This window comes from Thalassophryne amazonica, chromosome 21 (assembly GCF_902500255.1).
Source record: "Thalassophryne amazonica chromosome 21, fThaAma1.1, whole genome shotgun sequence".
In the NCBI taxonomy this organism is placed as follows: Eukaryota; Metazoa; Chordata; class Actinopteri; order Batrachoidiformes; family Batrachoididae; genus Thalassophryne; species Thalassophryne amazonica.
In genome coordinates this window covers 25,178,468-25,202,828 of record NC_047123.1, presented here as the reverse complement: position 1 = coordinate 25,202,828, position 24,361 = coordinate 25,178,468, and the positions used below count along the sequence as shown (strand labels likewise).

Here is a 24,361-nt window from a genome sequence, read left to right as displayed (position 1 = left end):
CTCCATGAGAGGTTAGAAAACACTATCCTCTGATTGTTCTGCAGGTTTATCAATGTAAGTGTTGGTGATCATGATTATGTCGACGCTACTGAGACATTAATGGCTTTGCATCAATTCAATCTTTACACACAGGTGATGAAGGTTTATGCGTACAGTAGGTACGTATACGTGAATGGTACGGTCTGTAGGATGTAGGAGTGTTGATTTGACAGGACTTGTCAAAATCAGAGTGGCTGCAGAAGTGATGATGTAGAGTAAACGTAATCCTTATGTTAGTTCTGGTTTAGGAAAATGGAAACAGTATGACTTGAAATCAGAAGTGCTGACAGGAAGCCTTTTGTAATCTATTTTTCTCGTCGTACTGTGTAATCCACTGACCCAAGTGTGCGGCTGCCATGGTAACCATTGGTTTCTGTGAATCATTTACGGGGTCCCACAGTAAAATATTTGAGGGTGAATCAGAGAGCGACTCGCGGGCTGCTGACGGCCTGCAGGCACACAAGAAATCAACCTTCTGTAACCTGCGGGTTTGTAAATATACAAAGCCGAATTTGTATTTCCTGATTACTGTCATTTATGACAGAAACATTGGGAGAAATGTAAACAGTCATATTTCTGTGTGTGTGTGTGTGTGTGTGTGTGTGCGCGCGCGTGCTTTCACATCTGCTTGTCTTTTTTAAACCAACATGTTGCTTTAATTTGGTCTGTGGTTGAACACTGAGGAGTTGGTCAAATGTCGGCTTCAAAGCCAAACGGCTCTGATTTCAAAGAGCCGCGACCTAACGACTGTCCTGTAAAACACGCTTCTGCTGCCACAGTTCCTGAAGGCAGTCAGCCACTTCGGAGAAGACGCCAGCAAGATGCAGCCCGACGAATTCTTCGGCATCTTTGACCAGTTCCTCCAGTCGTTCACCGAGGCCCAGCAGGAGAACGAGAACATCCGGAAACGCAAGGAAGAGGAGGAGCGCAGGGCCAAATTAGAAGCTCAGGTATGTGACCGGAACTTTAGCTTCCTCCCTGCTGAGTGGGGTTGTTGGAGCTGCTGCACTCATCTGTGCGAGGCTGCAACTAACAGTTATCCTTATGGAGTGAGCTGTAGATTATTTTCTGGATTAATTGATGAGTTGTGTGGCTGAATCAAAGGTCAGATTATTAGTTTCCCCAAAATGGCAAGATGATGGCAAATGTTTTGTTTACAACCCAAAAGTATGCAGTAAAATGCCAAAGGGAAGGAAGGAAGGAACCAGATTTCAGAAGATGGAATCAGAGAAAACAGTTGTTTGGAAAAAGTGAGTAAAGCTCAAAATGCATTGGGAACACTTTCTGTAAAGTAACAACTGCTTAGATCAGTTCTATTCCATATCAAAACGTGAAGAAAAATTTATCGAATTAGTTACTTTACAGAAAGTGAAGGAAAGTAATATTATACTATTTCTTTACAAACTCAAACATTCACTATATGAAGTGAAAAAAATCTTGAAAATGTATCTTTCCTGTGAATCACTGAACTAATTAGTTGTATAACTTCTGTTTTGGGAAAAACGCTTAACATCTGTGTTGCATGGAGTCAACCAACTTGTGGCACCTGTGAACAGGCATTCCAGCCCAGGACGATTGGACGACATTCCACAATTCCTCTGCATTTCTTGGTTTTGCTTCAGAAACAGTGTTTTTGATGTCACTCCAGTAGTTTCTATTGGATTAAGGTTTGGGGATTGGGCTGGCCACTCCATAACATTAATGCTGCTGGTGTGGAACCAAGATGTCGCCTGCTTGCTGGTGCATTTGGGGTAATTTAAAGGGCATTTCCTCTTCGGCTTGAGCCAACATGACCTCTTCAAGTATTTTTATGTATTCCCTGGTATGCGATAAACACGCCCGACACCACAGTATGAGAAACATCCCATATCATGATGCTCCACCGTGTTTCTGTGTCTTCACAGTGTGCTGTGGCTTGAATTCTTTTTTGGGGGGTTATTGGACAAGCAATCATGCTTTCAACAGTCCACAAAACATTGTGCCATTTCTCTTAGTCAGTTTGTTATTAGGCAAATTGTGACAATCAGGTGGTTTTTTTTCTATAATGGGACTTTGCAGGGAGTTTCTTGGCCATAGATTGTCTTCACATAGGCGTCTTCTAATTGTTACAGCACTCACAGGTAACTTTAGACGAGTCTTTGCCATTCTGGCGCTATTCTTCGTTCCATAGGACTGGCGGGTTTCCGTGTTCTTCTGGTCAACTGTCTGGTTTTGGTTGCCATTTTTAAGAATTTCAGATCATTTTAGCTGAGCAGCCAATCATATTTTCCGCACTTCTTTATATTTTCCCCTCTCCATATCGTTTACTATCATTTATTTTGGAATAATCTGTGAATACTTTCCAGATGCACTGTATGTTATTGCACTGATGTTGAGCTGCATTAACTTTTTTGAACACACTATTATTTTGAACACAGCTGTACATCACAGTCAGCAAACGCATTAGTCGTAGTTTTGTGGGCAGACACTAGTGTGTTGCTGGATAAAGAAATCAGCAGCAGTCAATCAGCAGATAGAAATGTGAAGTAATCTTAAAATCTTCTGGTAGACTTTGGACTTGACCCTCTGATCTGCCACACCTGATAGCGGTTACTCATTGAACTTGTGTGTACAGGCTGTTTTCCTTCTTCTCTCACTCTTAATACTTTGGGGTACCCACAATTGCCTGTCTGTTAACACCACCTCTGTGTGTCACACAGCTGAAGGAGCAGAGGGACAAGGAGCGAAAGGCACGGAAAGCTAAGGCAAATGGCGAGGACGACGGCGGCGAGTTTGACGACTTGGTGTCGGCCCTTCGATCGGGCGAGGTCTTCGACAAGGACCTGTCCAAGATGAAACGCAACCGCAAGCGCATCAACAACCAAAACACGGACTCCAGCAGAGAGCGACCGGTCACAAAGCTCAACTTCTAAAACTTTCTTCTACGTCAGCCATGCTTCCTCTTCATGATGTCGTACATTCCACAGCGCCCTCCTCCACAGCACATTTACATCCTCTGGGTTTGATATTGAAGTGGAAGCCAAAAGAGGTCTGTAGCCAACCACATCAGACTGTCCTCACTGGGGCAGCAGGTCATTCCTCCTCACAGACTGAAAGCTATTTTCTTCCAAGTGCATGACCAGAAATGTGACGTTTTCTTTTGATGGCGTGGGGCGGGCGGATGACATCAGGATCTATGCACAGCCTGAAACGTGCGGCTCCTTGACTTATCCAGGGCTTGATGCTCAACACACACAGGAAATTAGCTTGTTGTTGGGTCTGTTGTTTTTTTTATTGGCCCATTTACCAAGGAATGATGTCATAGACTAAAATGAGACACTTTGACATTTCAGGAGTAAGACAGATTCTGGACCCCTCACTGATGTTCTCTTGCTGGGCTAAGACATCGTTGATATTCCTGTTAAGAGCTGGCCTTAACACTGTAGATATTTCTGGTGGACTGGGTCTTCTTGGCAAAATCTGCTATTTCCTAACACATGTTGATTCATCACGTCTATATATAAGGTTGTGTGTTTATTACACGCACACATAATAATGGCTATAAGTGTCATTTATCCCAGTCAAGGTAATAACCCTTCCTCCAAATAATTTTATGGCTACCTGACATGTTTCCCAGGCACTGGCTGGATTTTAAACTCAGACAGCCCAACCGTTAAACCCACATGACGTTTTTGGACATAGTTGAAAACGGCACACGTGGGCCTGTGATTTAAACTTTGTAGAAAATCTGTCCAGTGTCACCAACCTCATTTAAACCTCGACTTTCACTGTACAATGACCTGAGAAAAAATAAAACTGAGACATTTAACACACTAAGAATGAAATTATTACTGGGGGGGGGGCTGCTGCTGCACTTAATGTGTCTTAATTGAGAGAGTGGCATCAACTCAGAACATGGCGCCATTTTGGTTCCAACTGTGCTGAACTACTGAATGAACCTTAATCATTTAACCACATACAGCAACACATCCAGGTACAGGTGCTATCAAAATAAATATAAAAATAGTTAAGCTATCAAAGTTACAATTTCTGATGATTTATTTAATTAATTTAAAGCCTGATTTATGCTTCTGCAGCTCTTTAACTCCGTGTCATGCAATGGCGTGTGTGACAGTTCAAAGTTCTCGTCTCTGGATTATGCTTTATTCTCGACTAATTTGACCCCCAACAAGTTTTTCTTTCTACAATCATCGCCTCCAAATCCAAGGTAAGATGTACAATTTCCTCTTTTTCTGACTTTGTGCTGTAAATGTGTGTACTTTTCTGATCCATTTTGTAATCAGCGTGTGCACTGCAAACACTATTATAATATGATGGCAGATGAAGGAGTAAAAGCAGAACAGCGTCAAATCACAGCCTTTTGTGTCTGATTTAACAGGCACACATCCAAAAAATAAAAATAAACATTCGGACTTTTAATCACAGAAATGACTCCGGTCCCACTTTCCTCAAATCGGCGAGTGTCAGAGCTGAACGTTAATGGCATTTTAAATGGAAATGCATTGTGAATGGATGGGACACTTAATCCAATGTGTGCGAAAATCCGTTGTACAAAATCCGTTATATACGATGTTTATTACATGGAAAATGATACAAAAACTTTGGGACTTCTTTTGTTCGGTGACTGAATAGCCGGTTTAGCCAATGACGGTTTAGTTGAGTTTTACTCTACATGGGACTGAACGATGAACTCACTTCCATCCCACACGGCTGACTTTATTTTCCCAAATGTTTCTTCTATTCGGATTTAAAGGGAATCTGGACATCTTGAAGCCCTTGTTCTATCTATTTGTGCATCCAAATGCACAGCAACCCTGCATTTTTAGTGAATAAATCCAAAAAATATGCAATTTTGAACCTAAGATGGCACCATGAGTCACATGACCTTTTTTTTTCCGACTCGTCGGCACTTTCTCAATTAAGGCACACTAGCTGCAGTGCGCTGCTTCACACACTATTTAATGCTAAACACATTTGCCAAGTATGACCAGGACTGTTACCGAGTAAGTATAAACACGAGGGCTGCAGCTAACAGATTTTTCCAGATCAAGTTATCTATTAATTTCTTTTCTCGAGTACTTCTTGGCACTTCTAAATCCTAAAGTTTTTGTTAGTTTTTTTTTTTTTTTATCTTGGTAAGTAAATAATTTCCAGTGTACCAAGATTAAAAACAAAAAACTTTAGACTTCAAAGTGTTATAATTTATCTTGTTTTCAGGGTCCGAAGAGTATTTATAGATTAAACACTCTTAATTCAAGACATCAAGTGAAATCTGTCCACGCAGCAAGATAATTCCCCACAGATTTAGTGTTTTTATCTTCTATTTAGATGCCCCTTTTTTGTAGTGCAAACCTCACAACAATTCATTACCTCATCGTAACCAATACTGCTCCTTAACAGCCAATTAATACTCACTTATCAATAAATACACAAATTACCTTTACACACATAACTGACTGAGCACCATCTACTGGTCACTCGTCTAACAACTTCGTGCACTCCACTTTTGCCTGTCACATTCTGACTGAGCACATAATCTTCTTCAACCATCTAATCTGAGCATTTATTTGATTGCTTTACACACTAACACTTTGCTACTCAGTATTCAAGTTTTTATGACATATGCTGAAATGGTACCACTATGTACATGCTAATAAGATAACATTATTAATGGTAAAACTGCAAAGTGTATTGATTATTCAATTAAGCCCCCACATAGATGACACCAACTCTGAAACGGCATCTTCACAACCACTAATTTGTTACACTTTACATTTTTTTCCTATTTCTTTTACATCAACATGCTTAATTCACATTTCCTTTTTATTCAATTTTCACTTGCATAGCACAAATCACAATTACATTAACTTGAACAAACTTACTGTTTTTCGTTTCCATTTTATTTGTTTTGGACCCCTCATTTTAACTGCAGTAACACCATCGTGTGATACACACATTTTTATGCTACATTCATTGATCCTGGTTCTGTAATCAGTTATACAATAAGGGTTCACTTTAGAGTCTGGACAGATATATTTCCTGCAGAACATACTCCATTTCATATATAATTACCTAAAAAGTGACTCAGCCACTTAATAATAAACAATTTATTTGATAAACTTCAATTTACTGGATCAAATAAACTTCACTAACTAACATTAGCTTTCATCCGTCAAGACCTGACTCACAACTTCTCAAAGTAACAAACTGATAGTCGTGTCGGAAATCTTATTACATTCTTCAGACATTAATGACAAATATTGCATAACATTTACTACCAGTGTTGCCACAGTTACTTTGAAAAGATACTTTTAGTGACTTTGTACAGTTACTTTATTAGGAGCTGCCAACAACAGTAACTAATAAGGTAACTCGTAATCTAACTTGGTTTCTCTTAGGATTGAGTAATCAACAAAGTATCTAATCAGCAAAGTAACTGTTACTTTTCTGAGTACTCAATCTTAAAAATTACCACATTAGATTACTACTTTATTAGTTACATTCAGCAGCTGCTGACAAACGTAACAAATGAAGTCACTTTTCAAAGTTTCTGTGGCAACACTGTTTACTACTACCAGTATACATTAAGATTTACTATATGCAATTGTTTCAACCCCCCACACTAAGTGTTGGACCCCTCCAAGATATAAAGCAGCGCTTTATGGACATTTTACCGCAAGATTTTCTGTTTGATGCTTTCATCAAACATCTGTTTAAAAAACAAAGTGTTGGGTAGGTTGAAAATAGAACAGTAAGGTCTGTGGATGTGCAGTAATTGTGTGCTTTAAATTCATTCATTTATCTGAATGTTTAAGTAACCAAATTGTCCTGTGGCAGGTAATTAATTATACATTTCCTTTAAAAAGGAGGCACACTTGCAAAAAATCTAACACTGCTTTACAGTTGACTTTTCATTTTTGAAAAGTGTTGGAGGCGTCCAACATTTTCATTGAGGAGACCACATCCCCATGTACTACCCCCCCCCATAATTATTAACATGAATTTAGATGGTAATCTGATTTAAAGTCAATCGTTTGCATGAACACCTTGATGCTAAAGATCCATTTTCATCACAGAGGAGCATTAAACTCAGATCTGAGGCTCACTTCAGCAGAAACCCATCACTCAGCTGGTCACCAGCCTCGTGCACAAAGTGTGACACGCCGGTGTAAAACGCTCTTCCGGCAACTTCCACTACCACTGCCTGAAAATCTCCACATTTGGTCTCCTGAACAGCAGAAAACAGATGTATAAAACATCAACAACTCAAGCTTCATTACACCATTTTCAGATGTCACAGCTCATAAGACACAACACCACCACCTCCACATTAATGCCCCCCACCCAAAAAAATTATTATAACAACACGTGGTACAAACACTCTACACCCAGTGGTGGGCACAGTTCCGCTAACCGCTAAGTATTGAAGCTAATGTTTTCATTAGCGGATTAGTTTTCCAGATAACTTTGAAAACCATCAGCGGACCAATTAGCTTCTGATAACGTTTAGACCGCTAACATATTTTTGCGGGCACAATGAATAAAGCTTAACAGTTAAAAACATCTGTAAAGTCTGAAATAAAAGATTTTAGTGCCTGTCTGTTACGTTTTGTAGCAGAAAGCCATGAACACTGCCATCTGCTGCCAAGAGATGGCAGTGTTCATGGCAGTGTGAGCAGCCACAAAGTTGCTAAAAGTGCTAAAGGACTTAACAGAATTTTCAGTTTTCAAATTGCCTTTTTTTTTTTTTTTTTTTTTTTACAAATGAAAAAAATTACATACTTACAAATACAGATCTATTTGTAAAACGCACCACACATTTCGGTAACTGTGTTATACTGACCAGCCAACCACTGATGTCAGCAAACTACCCATAATGCAATGCGGCATGTGTATCTAAATGCTAAAACCTTCAAAATTAGTGCATTACTTTAAAACTAAAATATATAGTTGATATTTTCACTTTGTAAAATGACAGACGTGATGTTAATTTCAATAACATGTCTGGAATTAGTTTAAAATTACAACCATAAGTCAAAACTGTCTACTTGTGCAAGACTCCAGTGAGATGACCAGCAGGTCTGTATGGTGTGAAGAGAAATGATCTGTTTTTTTCCCCTCTCTCCTTTCTGTCTGATCACCAGGTCTCTTTTGCTGAGAGAAGGCCGACCTGAGACAGAAACGCTAAGTTGATGTTGTCAGTAGCTGCCATGTACTGAAATCAATACTGAAAGTTATCAGTTTAGCTTTTATCTATAACTTATTTATCAGTGTAGCTTTATCAAAGTTAACTTTTCAGTTAGCGCATTAACTGTTATCGAAGCTAACGTTAGGGTTAGCTGTGCCCACCACTGTCTACACCCCACTTGATCTTAGGCACTCTCTGGACCCTCTAAGGTTTTTCAAGGTGTGGCCAAGGTTTCAAACCTTTACCCTCCGTAATACAAAGCTATGACCGTCACAACACCCCCAGACATTCTTAGAACCCCATCAATCTTATGTTTCTTTCTGTTTTTGCTCTGTATGCACCACTCTGCATTTAATCATTAGTGATTGATCTCTGCTCCCCTCCACAGCATGTCTTTTTCCTGGTTCTCTCCCTCAGCCCCAACCAGTCCCAGCAGAAGACTGCCCCTCCCTGAGCCTGGTTCTGCTGGAGGTTTCTTCCTGTTAAAAGGGAGTTTTTCCTTCCCACTGTCGCTAAGTGCTTGCTCACAGGGGGTCGTTTTGACCGTTGGGGTTTTTCCATAATTATTGTATGGCTTTGCCTTACAATATAAAGCGCCTTGGGGCAACTGTTTGTTGTGATTTGGCGCTATATAAATAAAATTGATTTGATTTATGACGTGGGCCAGGTCTGGACCATTAAAAAAACACTGAACATGTCACGACAACGTACCTCGACGGCTTTCCCTGTGAACACGGACCCTGTTGCACTGTTTGCAAAGGTCCTGCTCTGGTTCAGTTGGATGAGACCTTTGTGGTACTGAAGAGCTACTCTTGCTGTAACGCCGGAACCTGTCGGACTTCGATCCACCTGCAAATCAAGTATTGTAGAGCATGAGTTTCTGTCCACACACGAAATACAATAATAATAAGGTACTACCACAGCAACAAACTTACCTGAGCCTCTGCAAACACACACAGATTAGCAGTGGGATCTGATGAATAAGCGTCTTTGCCGTCCGTTAGGATTGTGCCGTAGATGAAAGCCAAATCATCGCTAACTGGATGACACAACTTAACCTAATGGACAATTACAGACATTATTAGGCGTTGGGTTTTCATGCTTTCTACCGACCGCCACCGTCTACTCAAACTGTGTAATTTAAGCTTTAATGTTTCCATTTTCACTTGCAATGACAATCTGTGATAACAAGCAAATTAGTAAAGTACATTATTTATTCAGCTGTCCATCTTGCATCACTCTCCATCTCACAAGAGCAGCAACAGAATGAGGATCCAACAGATCACTAAACTCCTAGTTTGGATGGCATCGTGATTTTTAAATCGTAGATCGTATATTTTTTCACCTCCAAAATTTAATGGAGTCTTCCAAGACCTAACACCAATGTGTGGTGAAAATCTGTTAAGTAGTTTTAATAAAATCCTCAAAATCAGACAAAGTTGAAGAGTATAAATTGAAATCCTGATCCAGAATCCGGATCATTCCAAAATTCAGTGGAGTCTTCCATGGCCTCTGGTGAAAAATTTGCCTACCAGCTAATACATATTTAGTCACGTCCCCCCGCAAGGCGGGGGTGTCGCTCTACTTTATAAATCTGGGTTTAGTTTACTCGCTGTTGGGGGTCTAAAATATAATTTGTTTGAACATCTGATTCTCCGCTGTGCTCATGACACTATGTATAGCCAAGGTCAAAAGAATAAAAATCAACCGTGTTACTTTGTCACTGTATATAGGCCCCCTGGCCCATACTCTGAATTCTTAAATGAATTTGGTGAGTTTATCACTAATTTGTCAACACGTGCAGATAACGTTCTGATTGTTGGTGACTTCAACATTCATATAAATAAGCCTTGTGACCCCCTCTGCAAATCATTTACATGGACATTATGGATGTATTAGGATTCCAGCAATGCATTCAGGGTTCAACACATTAGTGGAAATACCCAGGATTTGGTCCTCGTTCGCAGTATTGCTGTCACAAATATTGACATCATGCCTCTTGCGTCAGTGGTCTCTGATCACTCTAAGTTTACAGTCTTTACATCAACTCTTCAACTATGATTGAACTTGGTGCTAGACTGCCTGATATCTTAGTGTCACTTTTGGAAAAGGACCATTCAGTAGACATTCTTGTGGACTGCTTAAATTCAGTGCTCAAAGCTACACTCGACATGATCGGTCCACCTATATTAAAACCACACCCCCCCAAAACACTGTTGCCTTGGTTCAGTGATTACTTACATGGCCTCAAGCATACGGCGAGAGGTCAAGAACGAAAATGGCGTAGTTCAAAACTAGAAGTATTCCACCTCGCGTGGCGTGATGCTATTTTAGACTAAGCATGCACTACTGGCTACAAAGCGGGCCTATTACTCTGATTGGATCAACAAAAACAAGCACAACTCAAAGTTCTTGTTCGACACGGTGGCAACACTTATTCATGGACAACCACCTGTAAGTCGCTCTCCTTTTACAGCCCAAGAGTTTTTAGATTACTTTGAGAAGAAAATAAATATTACGTTAACGATATCCCAGCAGGCCTTTATTCAGCCACTACACCCTGTTATAGAGGTGGGTGCCATCACTGATGTATTACCCAGATTTGGCAAATTTGATTGTACCTCACTGAGTGGTGGGCGTGCTGACGAAACTTGTAACTTCTACTAAAAGCAAAACCTGCTTATTTGATCCTATACCAACAAAAGTGTTTAAGGACCTGTGGCCCACTCTTGGGTCGACTATGTTGGAAATTATTAGTATGTCATTAACCTCTGGATCTGTTCCTAAATGTTTCAAATCTGCAGTGATTAAACCATTACTTAAGAAATCTAATCTTGACCCTAGTGTAGTAAAAAAAATTATAGGCTGATATCAAATGTCATTTTGTTCTAAAATTCTGGAAAAAGTAGTTTCACTGCAGTTCATGGACCACCTTACTGAGAATAATCTTTTGGAGCCACTACAGTCTGCTTTTAGAAAATATCATTCCACAGAGACGGCTCTCACTGAAGAGGTGAATGACCTCCTTGCAATGGATTCAGGCACCACTACAGTTCTGGTGCTGTTAACTACTGCTAACCTTAGTGACATGAAATATAGGGTTCCACAGGGGTCCATCCTAGGCCCTTGATCTCCTTATGGTAATAAAACAGTCAGATTCTGTAGAGACCTTCAAATCCAGACTTAAGACACATTTATTTTCCTTCTTGTATGGCTAGCATACTGGTATACTATGGTACTATGCTTCCTACCCTTTTGAGTTAATTTTATTAGTAAACACAGCAGATCTCTGCTTCAACTTTATCTAAATTCTGGGTCTGTTGGTGAAGCTTGGGGCTAGCGGCCGACGATCACTTTCGTATTTTCTCTGCTTTTCCGTTTGCTTAATGTTGATGAATTTTATCTTGGGTGTAGTTTTTCTGGCCAACTGACTCTGCTTTTTATTTCTCTCTGTCCAAGGTGTGGATGATGTCATGACGTCATGTGCTGAATTTGACAACTGCATAATTTCTGAAACAGACGTGGAACATGGAACAGACTCTGCTGCAGGAACAGGCCCACTGAATGGCATGATGGATGACCCCTGCCCGTGGAATGGACACACTGCATGGGCTTCTCATCAAATTCATCTTTTGTTGTTATGTTTTTTATAAAACTTTGCAAAATCTTGTAACTTAGAATGGCCTAAGCAGTGGGTCACCCCTTTGAGTCTGGTCTGCTTGAGGTTTCTTCCTCAATATCATAAGAGGGAGGTTTTCCTTACCGCTGTTGCCTGTGTGCTTGCTCTAGGGGTTGGTAAGGTTAGACCTTACTTGTGTGGCTTTGACGTAATACTTCAAAGCCTATATAAAGTGAAATCTCGACCCAGAATCTAGATTTGGATCACCTCCAAAATTTAGTGGTCTTCCATGTCCTAATATCTATGTGTGGTAATAGATGCAGATAGTTTTATTACATCCTTGGCAGATGTAATTACTACAGACTAATCGATTAATCAACAGGTTAACTCACCCTCTACAGGAAACACCCTCTTTTGACATGAGTGATAATCAAAACTCTACGTCTCATTTCATAGCTTCAAATGTGAAGGTGTGAACTCAAATAATGGCACAGGTTTACAGATTTTTTTTTATTTACTTTGTCACGTGTTTTATTATAAAACTTTTACCTGGGATTTGACGGCCTTGGTCACTGCTGTGGCTGCATCTACTAGATCTCGAGTGCTGGATTTGGTTACATCCAAGCCAAACCTCTGGGCGTTTACAAAGGCATAGAAAGCCCCTCCGTAGCTTATGTCAACTACGACGTCGCCAAATCCTTCCACCGTCACAGTTGCATCTGTCAAAACAAAGTCGTTATGTACTAACCCCTGCAGGAACATGGACAAGACCTGGATCAGAATTTCTTGTTCAGAGAACATCAAGATGGTGACCCTACCTGTGGCAAAGACAAATGCTGGCACGCTGAGAAACCGCACTCCCCCTGTTTTACCGTCAGAGTACTCAACAAAAGCCTTAACCAGACCACAGGGACAGTGGATGGTCACTTGGGTCTCTGGTGACTGCAGTTCTTTCACAAGTTTGTAGTCGACCGCAAAGCGGCCGAGGGCGATGATGGCATGTCCGCACATGGTGCTGTACCCCTCGTTATGCATGAACAGAACCCCTAAATCGGCCTCGTCCATCTCACTGTCCACTAGCAGGGCGCCGTACATTTCATAGTGCCCCCGTGGCTCGAACATCAACATCCTCCTGAGGTGGTCCAGGTGTTGTTTGATGTAACGCCGCTTGGACAGCAGAGTGTCGCCTTTGACTTCTGGATAGCCACTGAGGATGATCCGTAAAGGCTCTCCGCCTGTGTGCATGTCAACCACTGAGAGCTCATCGCCTTCATGAGGTGGAAGCTGCATGTCCGTCAGAGACGAGACAACGTGAAGAAACAAACAATAGAACATACATACAACATTTATGCTAAATGACCAATTAGCATATTTATAGAAGCCAACTTGTGCATGTACACACCTTGTCTATTAGATGGCATTCTTCAGTTGTGACTGTTTCTAATGATCGTCATTAGCATGCAAACACATACACCAAACAAGTCCATAATTTCATCACTTCATCTCATCATCAAGTTCAAGTCTCTTCAAATCATATAAAATTTTTTGTGTACTAATTGTCTACATCACCACTTACTGTTGTGACTATTCCCCTTAAAACTGATACATACCAATAATAACATACGACACTTCAATCCAAAGTACAAATATGTAGACCTGGGTTTGATTCCAGGTTACACTTCTTATCTATGTATTTGGACAACACAATGCGTGCATGTTGTCCCAGCCCACCCAGTTACAAACGGGTACTGACCACAACTGGGAAACTAACCTAGATCATAGATGCCCATTTGTTTACATTTGAATCTTTCGATAAGTACCGGCAGCGAGCCTCGGGGACAATGTTTGACTTACCTACGGCATCTTCTTTTCTTCTGTGCAATATGAAATACTTAAAATTAAGCGTTTCTTCTTTAACAATGTGCCAGCCACAGTGCTGAGCATTATTGTCGAGCGTAAACAAATGCCAAAACAAATGGTGTCTTCAACTGCTTCAATACATACGGTTTGGACTTTGATTCATGACTGTGGAAAGCTTACTGATCTTGTACGTGTGCGGCCACAGTTCAGTCACTTTGCCATTTCATACTTTGTCACAAACATTATCTAAAATGTATAATCACGTATCCAAAGGAATCTCCATAGGTCAAGCCCGTTCTGGGGACAGGAGTGGTGCTGCACACCACCACATCTACCACTAATCACACCCTCAACCATTGCCATTTTTTCCCTTTTGTTACTACATTCATATAAAATTCTTCCTGCTAGCTCGTGTGCACGTACAACTGTATCGAGTTTTTGAAACAATCATAAAATAATTCTCTAATTTAGTATGTATATATTTCTCTGCTGAAACTCTTTCTACATATAGAATTTTAAGTGCAATGTAATAATTACTTTCCAGGTAAATGACCATTTTTCTGAAAAGCCCTCAGCAGGCTGACGCTATCTTGAATTATTTAGAAAACCTACACTTGTGTGGTAGAAGTGTGGCCATCCAACAATACCGATATCAGTGGTGATATTGAGACTCTTCGTAATGTCGGTGCATCCTTACCTCCAGCCTCCTCGGCCTTCCTTTGTCCTCCTTTTGGGTCTTTGGTGTTGTCATGCTGATGTTTCAAACTACAAACAATAAAAGTTGTTCTAATTATGATTAAAAAAAATACACACCAGCAGGAAGGAGCTAGTCATTGTGTCAGTCTATATGTTGATGTATGTTAAGAATCTGTCTTGACTTCACCATCTCCTTAAATGTTCGTACTCATGGATCGCAGTTTGTGTACGTGTGCATACGTGTTGTAGTCTACTTTTTTTTCTTTTCTTTTTTTTACGTCACATATGTTTAAATTGTCCTTTCTCTTTTAAGTCCTGTTTTGATCCTAAAGGAGGCCCCGGTGTCGCAGATCAAACAGTACTTCCCCAAAAATCGGTCCGCCTGCCTTCACTGCGCTGAGTCTTACTCTCTTCACCCAAAACGATCAAATGGATTAATGTGATTATTAACCATCAGATGATAAAGGTAAAACCTCTTAAATCATTCTAAAGTCAGTTTTAAACAGAAACGAGGTGATACTCAATGCTTTGAAATGACTGACGCACAGTGAACGCATCAGCTAGCAGCTTGTGTGGCTGCGGTGCTCTGATCGCTTCATTTGTCTTTGAAATAATGCTGAATTTATGTGGAAAATGATTGTTATACAAAAGCTACAGATATCGGTCACTGAGGTGATGACTGGAGTGAAGTTTGAAGTAGAAACGAGGTGATAATCTGCGGCTAATGACACATGCACAGTGAAGGCGGGGACGACTGATTTTTAGGGGGGAACAGTTCGGTCTGTGACACCGGGATTATGTTATAGTCATTTCTTTGAGATGTTCAAGCACGTGTGGCGTTGGTATTTCTCCTGGTGGTTACATACTTGTAAAGGGTCCATCAGACTAAAACAACTCAGCCTGGACAGGGAGTTGATTCTGAAGCAATCCACTGACAGTTTGCAGTTTGCTTATTAATTTTTCACCAAGGTTATTTCACAGCTCGCTTCCTCATCAGATGGGACAGAGCAGCCGGACTCATCTAAATATTAAAAGCCAAGTGGCCTCTGTGTCCGTGTGTGTGTGTGTACCTTCGATCACGGAGAAACTGGGGAGAGCTGACATTTTCCATTTGGTATGTTTCTGTATTTTGGGTCGAGGATCAACACAGTGACAACTCCCAGTTGATGGGACTAATATTTTCGGAGAAATTGGGGATACTGGATAACAACGAGCGTTGATATCATTAGTCAGAATCCCTGGTAACCAGACAAGATCTGAACAAAGGAAATATCTCAACCTCAACTAAATGTGCCAAAGAATAAATACAATTATTCACAAAACTTGGATCATTTTAATTTCCTGCACTTTCAGTTAAAATCATTATAGAAACTTTGCATAATTTATTACCACCCTTGAAACATTTCACCTACCTATTTTACAAATGCTACCCAATGTAGATCCCCACGGCCAGTGCGCTGGTTATGTAAATGGCTTGGATTGAATTTAAGGGGTGCACTGAATCTTTATACCTGCACAGAATTACTGAGTCCTGATCACATACTTTGCACAGTTTTACAGCCCGCCTGTTTTTTGACAGCAAAGCCAGCGCCGACATACATTTACAGTAGTGTTCAGAATAATAGTAGTTCTATGTGACTAAAAAGATTAATCCAGGTTTTGAGTATATTTCTTATTGTTACATGGGAAACAAGGTAACAGTAGATTCAGTAGATTCTCACAAATCCAACAAGACCAAGCATTCATGATATGCACACTCTTAAGGCTATGAAATTGGGCTATTAGTAAAAAAAAAGTAGAAAAGGGGGTGTTCACAATAATAGCATCTGCTGTTGACGCTACGAACTCAGCACTATTATGTTCAAACTGCTTTTTTAGCAATCCTGTGAATCACTAAACTAGTATTTAGTTGTATAACCACAGTTTTTCATGATTTCTTCACTTCTGCAAGGCATTAATTTTGTTGGTTTGGAACCAAGATTTTGCTCATTTACTAGTGTGCTTGGGGTCATTGTCTTGGTGAAACGCCCATTTCAAAGGCATGTCCTCTTCAGCATAAGGCAACATGACCTCTTCAAGTATTTTGACATATCCAAACTGATCCATGATACCTGGTATGCGATAGGCCCAACACCATAGTAGGAGAAACATGCCCATATCATGATGCTTGCACCACCATGCTTCACTGTCTTCACTGTGAACTGTGGCTTGAATTCAGAGTTTGGGGGTCGTCTCACAAACTGTCTGCGGCCCTTGGACCCAAAAAGAATAATTTTATTCTCATCAGTCCACAAAATATTTCTCTGTTTCTCTTTAGGCCAGTTGATGTGTTCTTTGGCAAATTGTAACCTCTTCTGCACGTCTTTTATACTCAAGAAAAATATAAACGCAACACTTTTGGTTTTGCTCCCATTTTGCATGAGATGAACTCAAAGATCTAAAACTTTTTCCACATACACAATATCACCATTTCCCTCAAATGTTGTTCACAAACCAGTCCAAATCTGTGATAGTGAGCACTTCTCCTTTGCTGAGATAATCCATCCCACCTCACAGGTGTGCCATATCAAGATGCTGATTAGACACCATGATTAGTGCACAGGCGTGCCTTAGACTGCCCACAATAAAAGGCCACTCTGAAAGGTGCAGTTTTATCACACAGCACAATGCCACAGATGTCGCAAGATTTGAGGGAGCGTGCAATTGGCATGCTGACAGCAGGAATGTCAACCAGAGCTGTTGCTCGTGTATTGAATGTTCATTTCTCTACCATAAACCATCTCCAAAGGCGTTTCAGAGAATTTGGCAGTACATCCAACCAGCCTCACAACTGCAGACCACATGTAACCACACCAGCCCAGGACCTACACATCCAGCATGTTCACCTCCAAGATCGTCTGAGACCAGCCACTCGGACAGCTGCTGAAACAATCGGTTTGCATAACCAAAGAATTTCTGCACAAACTGTGAGAAACTATCTCAGGGAAGCTCATCTGCATGCTCGTCGTCCTCATCGGGGTCTCGACCTGACTCCAGTTCGTCGTCGTAACCGACTTGAGTGGGCAAATGCTCACATTCGCTGGTGGTTGGCACGTTGGAGAGGTGTTCTCTTCACGGATGAATCCCGGTTCACACTGTTCAGGGCAGATGGCAGACAGCGTGTGTGGCGTCATGTGGGTGAGCAGTTTTCTGATGTCAATGTTGTGGATCAAGTGGCCCATGGTGGCGGTGGGGTTATGGTATGGGTAGGCGTCTGTTATGGACGAAGAACACAGGTGCATTTTATTGATGGCATTTTGAATGCACAGAGATACCGTGACGAGATCCTGAGGCCCATTGTTGTGCCATACATCCAAGAACATCACCTCATGTTGCAGCAGGATAACGCACGGCCCCATGTTGCAAGGATCTGTACACAATTCTTGGAAGCTGAAAATGTCCCAGTTCTTGCATGGCCGGCATACTCACCGGACATGTCACCCATTGAGCATGTTTGGGATGCTCTGGACCGGCGTATACGACAGCGTGTACCAGTTCCTGCCATTATCCAGCAACTTCGCACAGCCATTGAAGAGGAGTGGACCAACATTCCACAGGCCACAATTGACAACCTGATCAACTGTATGCGAAGGAGATGTGTTGCACTGCATGAGGCAAATGGTGGTCACACCAGATACTGACTGGTATCCCCCCCCCCCCCCAATAAAACAAAACTGCACCTTTCAGAGTGGCCTTTTATTGTGGACAGTCTAAGGCACACCTGTGCACTAATCATGGTGTCTAATCAGCATCTTGATATGGCACACCTGTGAGGTGGGATGGATTATCTCAGCAAAGGAGAAGTGCTCACTATCACAGATTTAGACTGGTTTGTGAACAATATTTGAGGGAAATGGTGATATTGTGTATGTGGAAAAAGTTTTAGATCTTTGAGTTAATCTCATACAAAATGGGAGCAAAACCAAAAGTGTTGCGTTTATATTTTTGTTGAGTGTACATAACAGAGGGACTTTGCGGGGGATTCTTGCAAATAAATTAGCTTCACACAGGCGTCTTCTGTCACAGCACCTACAGGTAACTCCAGACTGTCTTTGATCATCCTGGAGCTGATCAATGGGTGAGCCTTTGCCATTCTGGTTATTCTTCTATCCATTTTGATGGTTGTTTTCCATTTTCTTCTATGTGTCTTTTTTTTTTTTTGATCCATTTTAAAGCACTGGAGATCATTGTAGATGAACAGCCTATAATGGCTGCGTATAAGTTTTCCCCTCTCCAATCAACTTTTTAATCAAACTACGCTGTTCTTCTGAACAATGTCTTGAACGTCCCATTTTCCTCAGGCTTTCAAAGAGAAAACCATGTTCAACAGGTGCTGGCTTCATCCTTAAATACGGGACACCTGATTCACACCTGATTGTTCCACAAAAATGACAAACTCACTGACTGAATGCCACACTACTATTATTCTGAACACCCCCTTTTCTACTTTTTTGAGTGCTTTTATGTTGTTGGTTTTTGCCCCAGGCTTCCCAACAAATTTTGAAATCCCCCCCAAAAAGTGAAAACTTTGTGTACTTCCAGTTTGTCAGGACACTTCTGTGTTTTTTAAGATAGCTTTATGATTTCTGAAAGAGGGAATCCTTAAAATCCTGGAGAATCACACTCAGCAGTGTGGTGTAATGTGTTGACAGATGTCTCTGGTGTTCAGGTGTTGTAGGTTCAAGTCTCAGGACAACAGTGGAATTTTTCTTTTAAGTTAAGCAAAAAAGTCAAAACTCAAAGGGGTGGAAAAACAAAGGGCACTCTGTCTGTTCTGTGGCTCACTGTGTTAGGAGGCTGTGCTGGAGTTCAGAAGTCTGAGTTCAAATCTCACTCTTTCTCTTGTCTTTTAAATTCCAACAACTAAAGGGAAAAGATAAAACTCCCAGGAGAAAAGCTCCAAATGTGAAGGGTACTCGTGGCGCAAAGGGATAGTGTCCTGAACCTTAGATGTCAGTGACACAGCGCTGGTTCAAATCCAGTCCTGCACCAAGTACCTGGATCATTGAATGAGTGTTCGGGTGAATGCTCGGGAGGGGCCGTGTCCCTCCCGAGTGTCGGGGAAGGTGAAAGTAGGGGGTTATACAACTGGACGGTCCAAGCAGCTAAACTTTTATTGAAAGTTTTGGTGCAAGTAGGTGTGTGTGTGTATGTGTGTAAGGCGGCCGCTAGGCTAACAATCAATGTTTTTTGAAAATGTTCCATTCTGGAAAAAAAAAATATCCTTCAGCTAATCAGTCTTCCAGCAGTCCTCATTCCAACTGTCCATAGTTCTCTGTCAATCCCATGTGCCTCAGTTGTGTAAAGAAACACTGGGATCAGATGGATGGACAGAAGACTCTAAGAAGCCCAGTGCTCGATCCTGATGCTCTGGTTTATCAGCGACAGGGAACAAAGCTCAAATCTAGACAGACTGAGAAATATGTCAACCATGAGATGGATCCAATTTCCCATGATCAACAGATCAAACACTTCACACCAGCAGAGGATCACTCACCACTTTAAAAAGTGCTGTCTCAGTGGAGTGAAAGTTCTCAACTGCAGTGGCTCAAAATGATCAAGATAAACAGTAAACTGCTCTGGAAGCAATTTTTCAAGAATGTCTGAGCAGAAAGGTAGATTCCATACCAGCCTCGAATTTGCCAGGAAATTAGTGAAATAAGTTCGTTCACAATTTTCAGCACTGTTGTTCCAAGTGAAGTGATCTTTAAACAACTTTGGTGGTAATGAATCAAGGACAAATTCTGACAGCGGACCAAACCACAGGGTGTGAAAAATTGGTAAATGTTGGTTTCTGTCAGACTTGATGTCTGCATTAGTTACAGGATCATTCAGTCTGACTAATGTCCTCTATTTTCTTCACCAAGTAATAATAATAAAAAAAAAAAATGTAAAAAAAAAATCTTGGGGTGAAAATGTTGAATAGCTTGCTGGCGGTCGCCCTTGAATTAGCAGTGTCAAACAGGAATTTTTGTGAATTAAGTGAGAGTAATAAGCTGTTTGCAGCCAATAACCACTTGCTTGTACCGCAAAACACCATCAGGCCAGACGCCATAAAAGATGTGGCGGAGAATCAGATGTTTGAATTGTTTAAAAAAAAAAAAAAAAAAAAAACACAGAATTCCACTGCAGTAACCCCATAACTCAACCAAACCATCTTTTTTAGGTTCCGAAGATGATTAAAACACAATCAGGATGATTTCAAAAACTAAATTACAACTGCATTATATTGAAGATGGCATCCAAAATTGGAAATTCTTTTGAAAACATTCACTGGAAAAGAATTGCTTCATTTTTTTTGGTCTAAAATAATCTGATTCATAAATGTAAAATGAAAATGGTTTCCAAAATGGCAACCAAACAACAGAATGAACAATAATGTCATATTTTGGACATCAACTTTTATATCTGGCTTCATGCCAGTTTTTTACTTTTGGGATCATTTTGATTGTCTTTTGGAGTCATGTATGGAGCTGACACTGGTTTAGTTTAGTGGGGGGTGGGGGGGGGGAGGGAGGGAGTGAACTCCCTTTCTTACATTGTGTTTTTGGACTCTGAGCAGATTAAGAATTATGAGGAGATCCTGCAACTGTAAGAGCAGCCAGATGGTATCACTTTTTTAGAAGATCGTTGTCAGTTTGATACAGTATTCATATAAGTGATGCGACACACAACAATGCGAAGCTCGCTCATGGTACAGGGAGTCCCAAACAGGAAGTGCCAAATTTTGAGTCCACAGTGAAACAGGAAATATCAAATGAACACTTCCTGGCATGGGTGGAGCTAGACCCGAGGCCAGGGTTGCACTGGACTCCCCTGAAATCTGATTGGACACAGATGATTGACATGTCACAGCACCACATGTCTGGTTGAAAAGAGCTGCATTTTGAAATTAGTGAGTCATACTGAGTGCTATGTTCCTCTTGTCCAGTAGTTGGTGATGTTTACCACAAAAAGTTCTAATCCACCTTAGCAGAAGAAAAATGTTTGCCTCAGATTTGAACTGAACACGTCATTTGAAGCATAGACTAATAACGACACCAAAGTTATATTGATGAAATGAGGTCCAGGTTGTTAAAAGTGGCATTTCTCCTTTAATTCGGGTTGAAAAGCCTAGATTTGATGTTGTGGTGAAAGAAACTTTTGTATTTCTTCATAATTGATGTAAAGAAAGTCCAAGACTTTCTTATATACCAAAATACCTGAATGCTGTGTGCAGTTTGAAGCAGAAATGAGGTGTTAATCCATGAACTGCATCATCAGGGGGGGACCATTCGGTCTGCAACTGATCCGGATTGTGGATTTTAGTGCCATTCAAATTTAACACTGAAAACCCCACTTAATGTATATTTTACATGATATCCTAATCAATCATGCCCCAATCACTCTCATATTTGAAAGCGAGGTGCAGACTGGCACTCACTATCACCTGACAAAGTTTGATCTGGATCTGAGGTGGATTGCGGATTTTGTGGCCATTTAAATTTAACATTGAAAACCCCACTTAATGTATATTTTACACAATATCTTAATGAAATGTGCCCCAATCACACACACATTTGAAACTGTGGTGCAGAATAACATTCACTATCACCTGACAAAGTTTGATCTGGATCTGATCCAGATTTTGTAGACATTTGAATTTAATATTGAATAGCCCATTTGCTGTACATTTTTCATTATATCTCAATCAAAAGTGCCTCAATCACTCTCATGTGTGACAATGAGGTGTAAACTGGCACTCTCAATGAACAGAGTTTGATCCGCATCTGATCCATATTGTGGATTTAGTTGATATTTTAACATTGAAAAGCTGCTTTGATCTATATTTTGTATTATATTTTTAGCTTATGAAAAGCCACTTCCAACAGGAGTTTTACCTTGATTTCCCACCCAAAGTAAAAACCTGTGGATTTATAAACTCGTGTGGGTGGAGGTTTGGTTTCTCTGGTCTCATGTGGATCCACGCACGCGCACAGCACACCTGTTGCAAATTAATGCAGTTTGAACTTTAGCTCGTTTTATTAGTTCGTCAGAAATGTTGTCTAAAGTACTAGACACTGAAAGAAAATTTAACTGTTTTGCATCTTAAAAGCAAACAAGCTTATAACCGTCTTAAGATACGATACCTTTTAGCAAATATAATGAAGTACTTCAGCAAAAACGTTCCGAAGTTCAGCCTTTGACTTTCAGCAGCGTCACGAACAACCACAAGATAAACTTCCCACATACAGAAATAAATATATATGTCAGTCTCTCCTTCCAATTTTAACACTTCTGAACTTTGTAAAACTTTAACTTTACCCGGTGTGGATTTTCTCTGCAGATTCACAGCTCTTCTGTGGTTTTCATTTCAAGAGAAATTTACAACAGCGCCACCGCTTGTTCTGGAGTGATGCAAACTATTAACAGATTTATTCAACTGAAGGAGGGAGGAAAAACAAAAACAAAGCATTTTTTTTAAGACATCGAGACAACAAGATTAACTTTGCAGAAATTAATCTCGAAGATAATTCATTTCACATGCATATATGCACAGTGACATTATTTGGCAGCCATCCACTGTTCATGTTTCTTCTACATAAGTCATGTTTTGGAAATAAACCATTACATGACATTTCTTTTATTTAGTGTGGCAAGTGCTTTAAAAAAATAGTTTCTGGAACAACTGTCTCATATAGTTTTTAGTTTTTCAGTAAATGCAAAACAGTAAATCACTTGACAACAGACAACTCAGCTTATATATATATATATATATATATATATATATATATATATATATATATATATATATATATTTTAATTGCCTCAAATAAGGACACATTTTATGCACTAATATTTTCTGACCCATACAGGTCACCACTGCATCATTTTCTGAAACACTTGTTTCACTTCAGGTTTTGAGACTGAATCATTACAATTACACAAGCTACTGAACCTTTTTTCAGAAGAAATTGTTTAATTTGTGTTTCAATCAATCAATCAACTTTTTTTTTTATATAGCGCCAAATCACAACAAACAGTTGCCCCAAGGCGCTCTATATTGTAAGGCAAGGCCATACAATAATTATGAAAAACCCCAACGGTCAAAACGACCCCCTATGAGCAAGCACTTGGCTCATAGGGGGTCAGCATTTGGACACAAAGAAGCTTCATAAAATAATTTTCCACTTACTTTTGCGATCACTTCAAAATCAGTTCATTGCTTTGAAACTGTTGTTTCAGTTTGTTTTGAGCACTTTGAAATAATAAGTTTAATTAACTGTTTCAAACGTTTCTAATTAAGTAATAATATTCTAAAGCAAAAGTTTCTTGAACACTTGTTCAGCATTTCAAAACACTTACCCATTTCGGTTTCAATTCATGTTTTGGGGCTGTTGAAAGTGTCGAACAGTTAGAACATTTGGTGAATTTTGCATTCTGAATCTCTGTCACTGTTCACAGATTACCTACATGCATGCATTTGTACTTTCAATATTGTGCTGCACAAATGCTTACAAAAATCAGTTTACAAGACAAAAAAAAAAAAAATCCAGCTGTACATTTACAAAAATAAATTCAAACAGGCACCGTGCACTTTTTGTGCTTGAACATCCTACTTTTAATTTTCATTCAAACAATTTAAACAAATGCAAAATGTTTGTATCACTGAGTCCGTTTTCATTTGCATAAAGCCCGATATTTACAATGTGTGCAGAAAAAACCTTTAAGGAAGTTTGTAATATACCAAAAAAAAAAAAAAAAATACCTGAGCAATAGCGAACTACACAGGACAGTTTTCTGAAATGACCTGCTGCTGGAGAAAATCTAGATGTTGATTAAAAATAAAATGTATGAACTGGTATTAACCCTCAAATGACTAATATGGTAGGATAATTATAGCATCAAATATAGAAAAACCGGTGATGAGCAAATATGCC

The 24,361-nt window shown here is 40.1% G+C and overlaps 2 protein-coding genes across 8 annotated transcripts in view; one reads left to right on the top strand and one right to left on the bottom strand.

Annotated features, from left to right (window-relative positions):
* The window catches only part of LOC117502731 (disheveled-associated activator of morphogenesis 1-like), a 79,897-nt gene extending 76,050 nt beyond the window's left edge, over positions 1 to 3,847 (top strand). For all 5 annotated transcript variants that reach the window (XM_034161835.1, XM_034161832.1, XM_034161834.1 and 2 more), the window contains 2 exons: positions 819 to 989; positions 2,739 to 3,847. In XM_034161835.1, the coding sequence (XP_034017726.1) occupies positions 819 to 989; positions 2,739 to 2,951 (384 nt within the window). In that variant the 3' untranslated portion in view covers positions 2,952 to 3,847. The remainder of the gene's footprint in view (positions 1 to 818; positions 990 to 2,738) is intronic.
* Positions 3,848 to 5,168: 1,321 nt separating this feature from the next.
* Positions 5,169 to 22,937, bottom strand: LOC117503236 (trans-L-3-hydroxyproline dehydratase). Of its 3 annotated transcripts, XM_034162444.1 has the most exons (7): positions 22,746 to 22,937; positions 14,404 to 14,471; positions 12,665 to 13,130; positions 12,396 to 12,565; positions 9,163 to 9,285; positions 8,939 to 9,076; positions 5,170 to 7,267 (listed from the first exon to the last, which is right to left on the bottom strand). In XM_034162444.1, the coding sequence occupies exons 2-7, from the start codon at positions 14,455 to 14,457 to the stop codon at positions 7,142 to 7,144; spliced, it is 1,077 nt and encodes a 358-aa protein (XP_034018335.1). In that variant the 5' UTR covers positions 14,458 to 14,471; positions 22,746 to 22,937; the 3' UTR covers positions 5,170 to 7,141. The 3 variants fall into 3 exon arrangements, with proteins under 3 accessions (XP_034018333.1, XP_034018334.1, XP_034018335.1); XM_034162442.1 differs by having other exon boundaries at positions 5,169 to 7,267; positions 12,396 to 13,130; XM_034162443.1 differs by lacking the exon at positions 22,746 to 22,937 and having other exon boundaries at positions 5,169 to 7,267; positions 12,396 to 13,130; positions 14,404 to 14,883.
* Between the last annotated feature and the right edge of the window lie 1,424 nt (positions 22,938 to 24,361).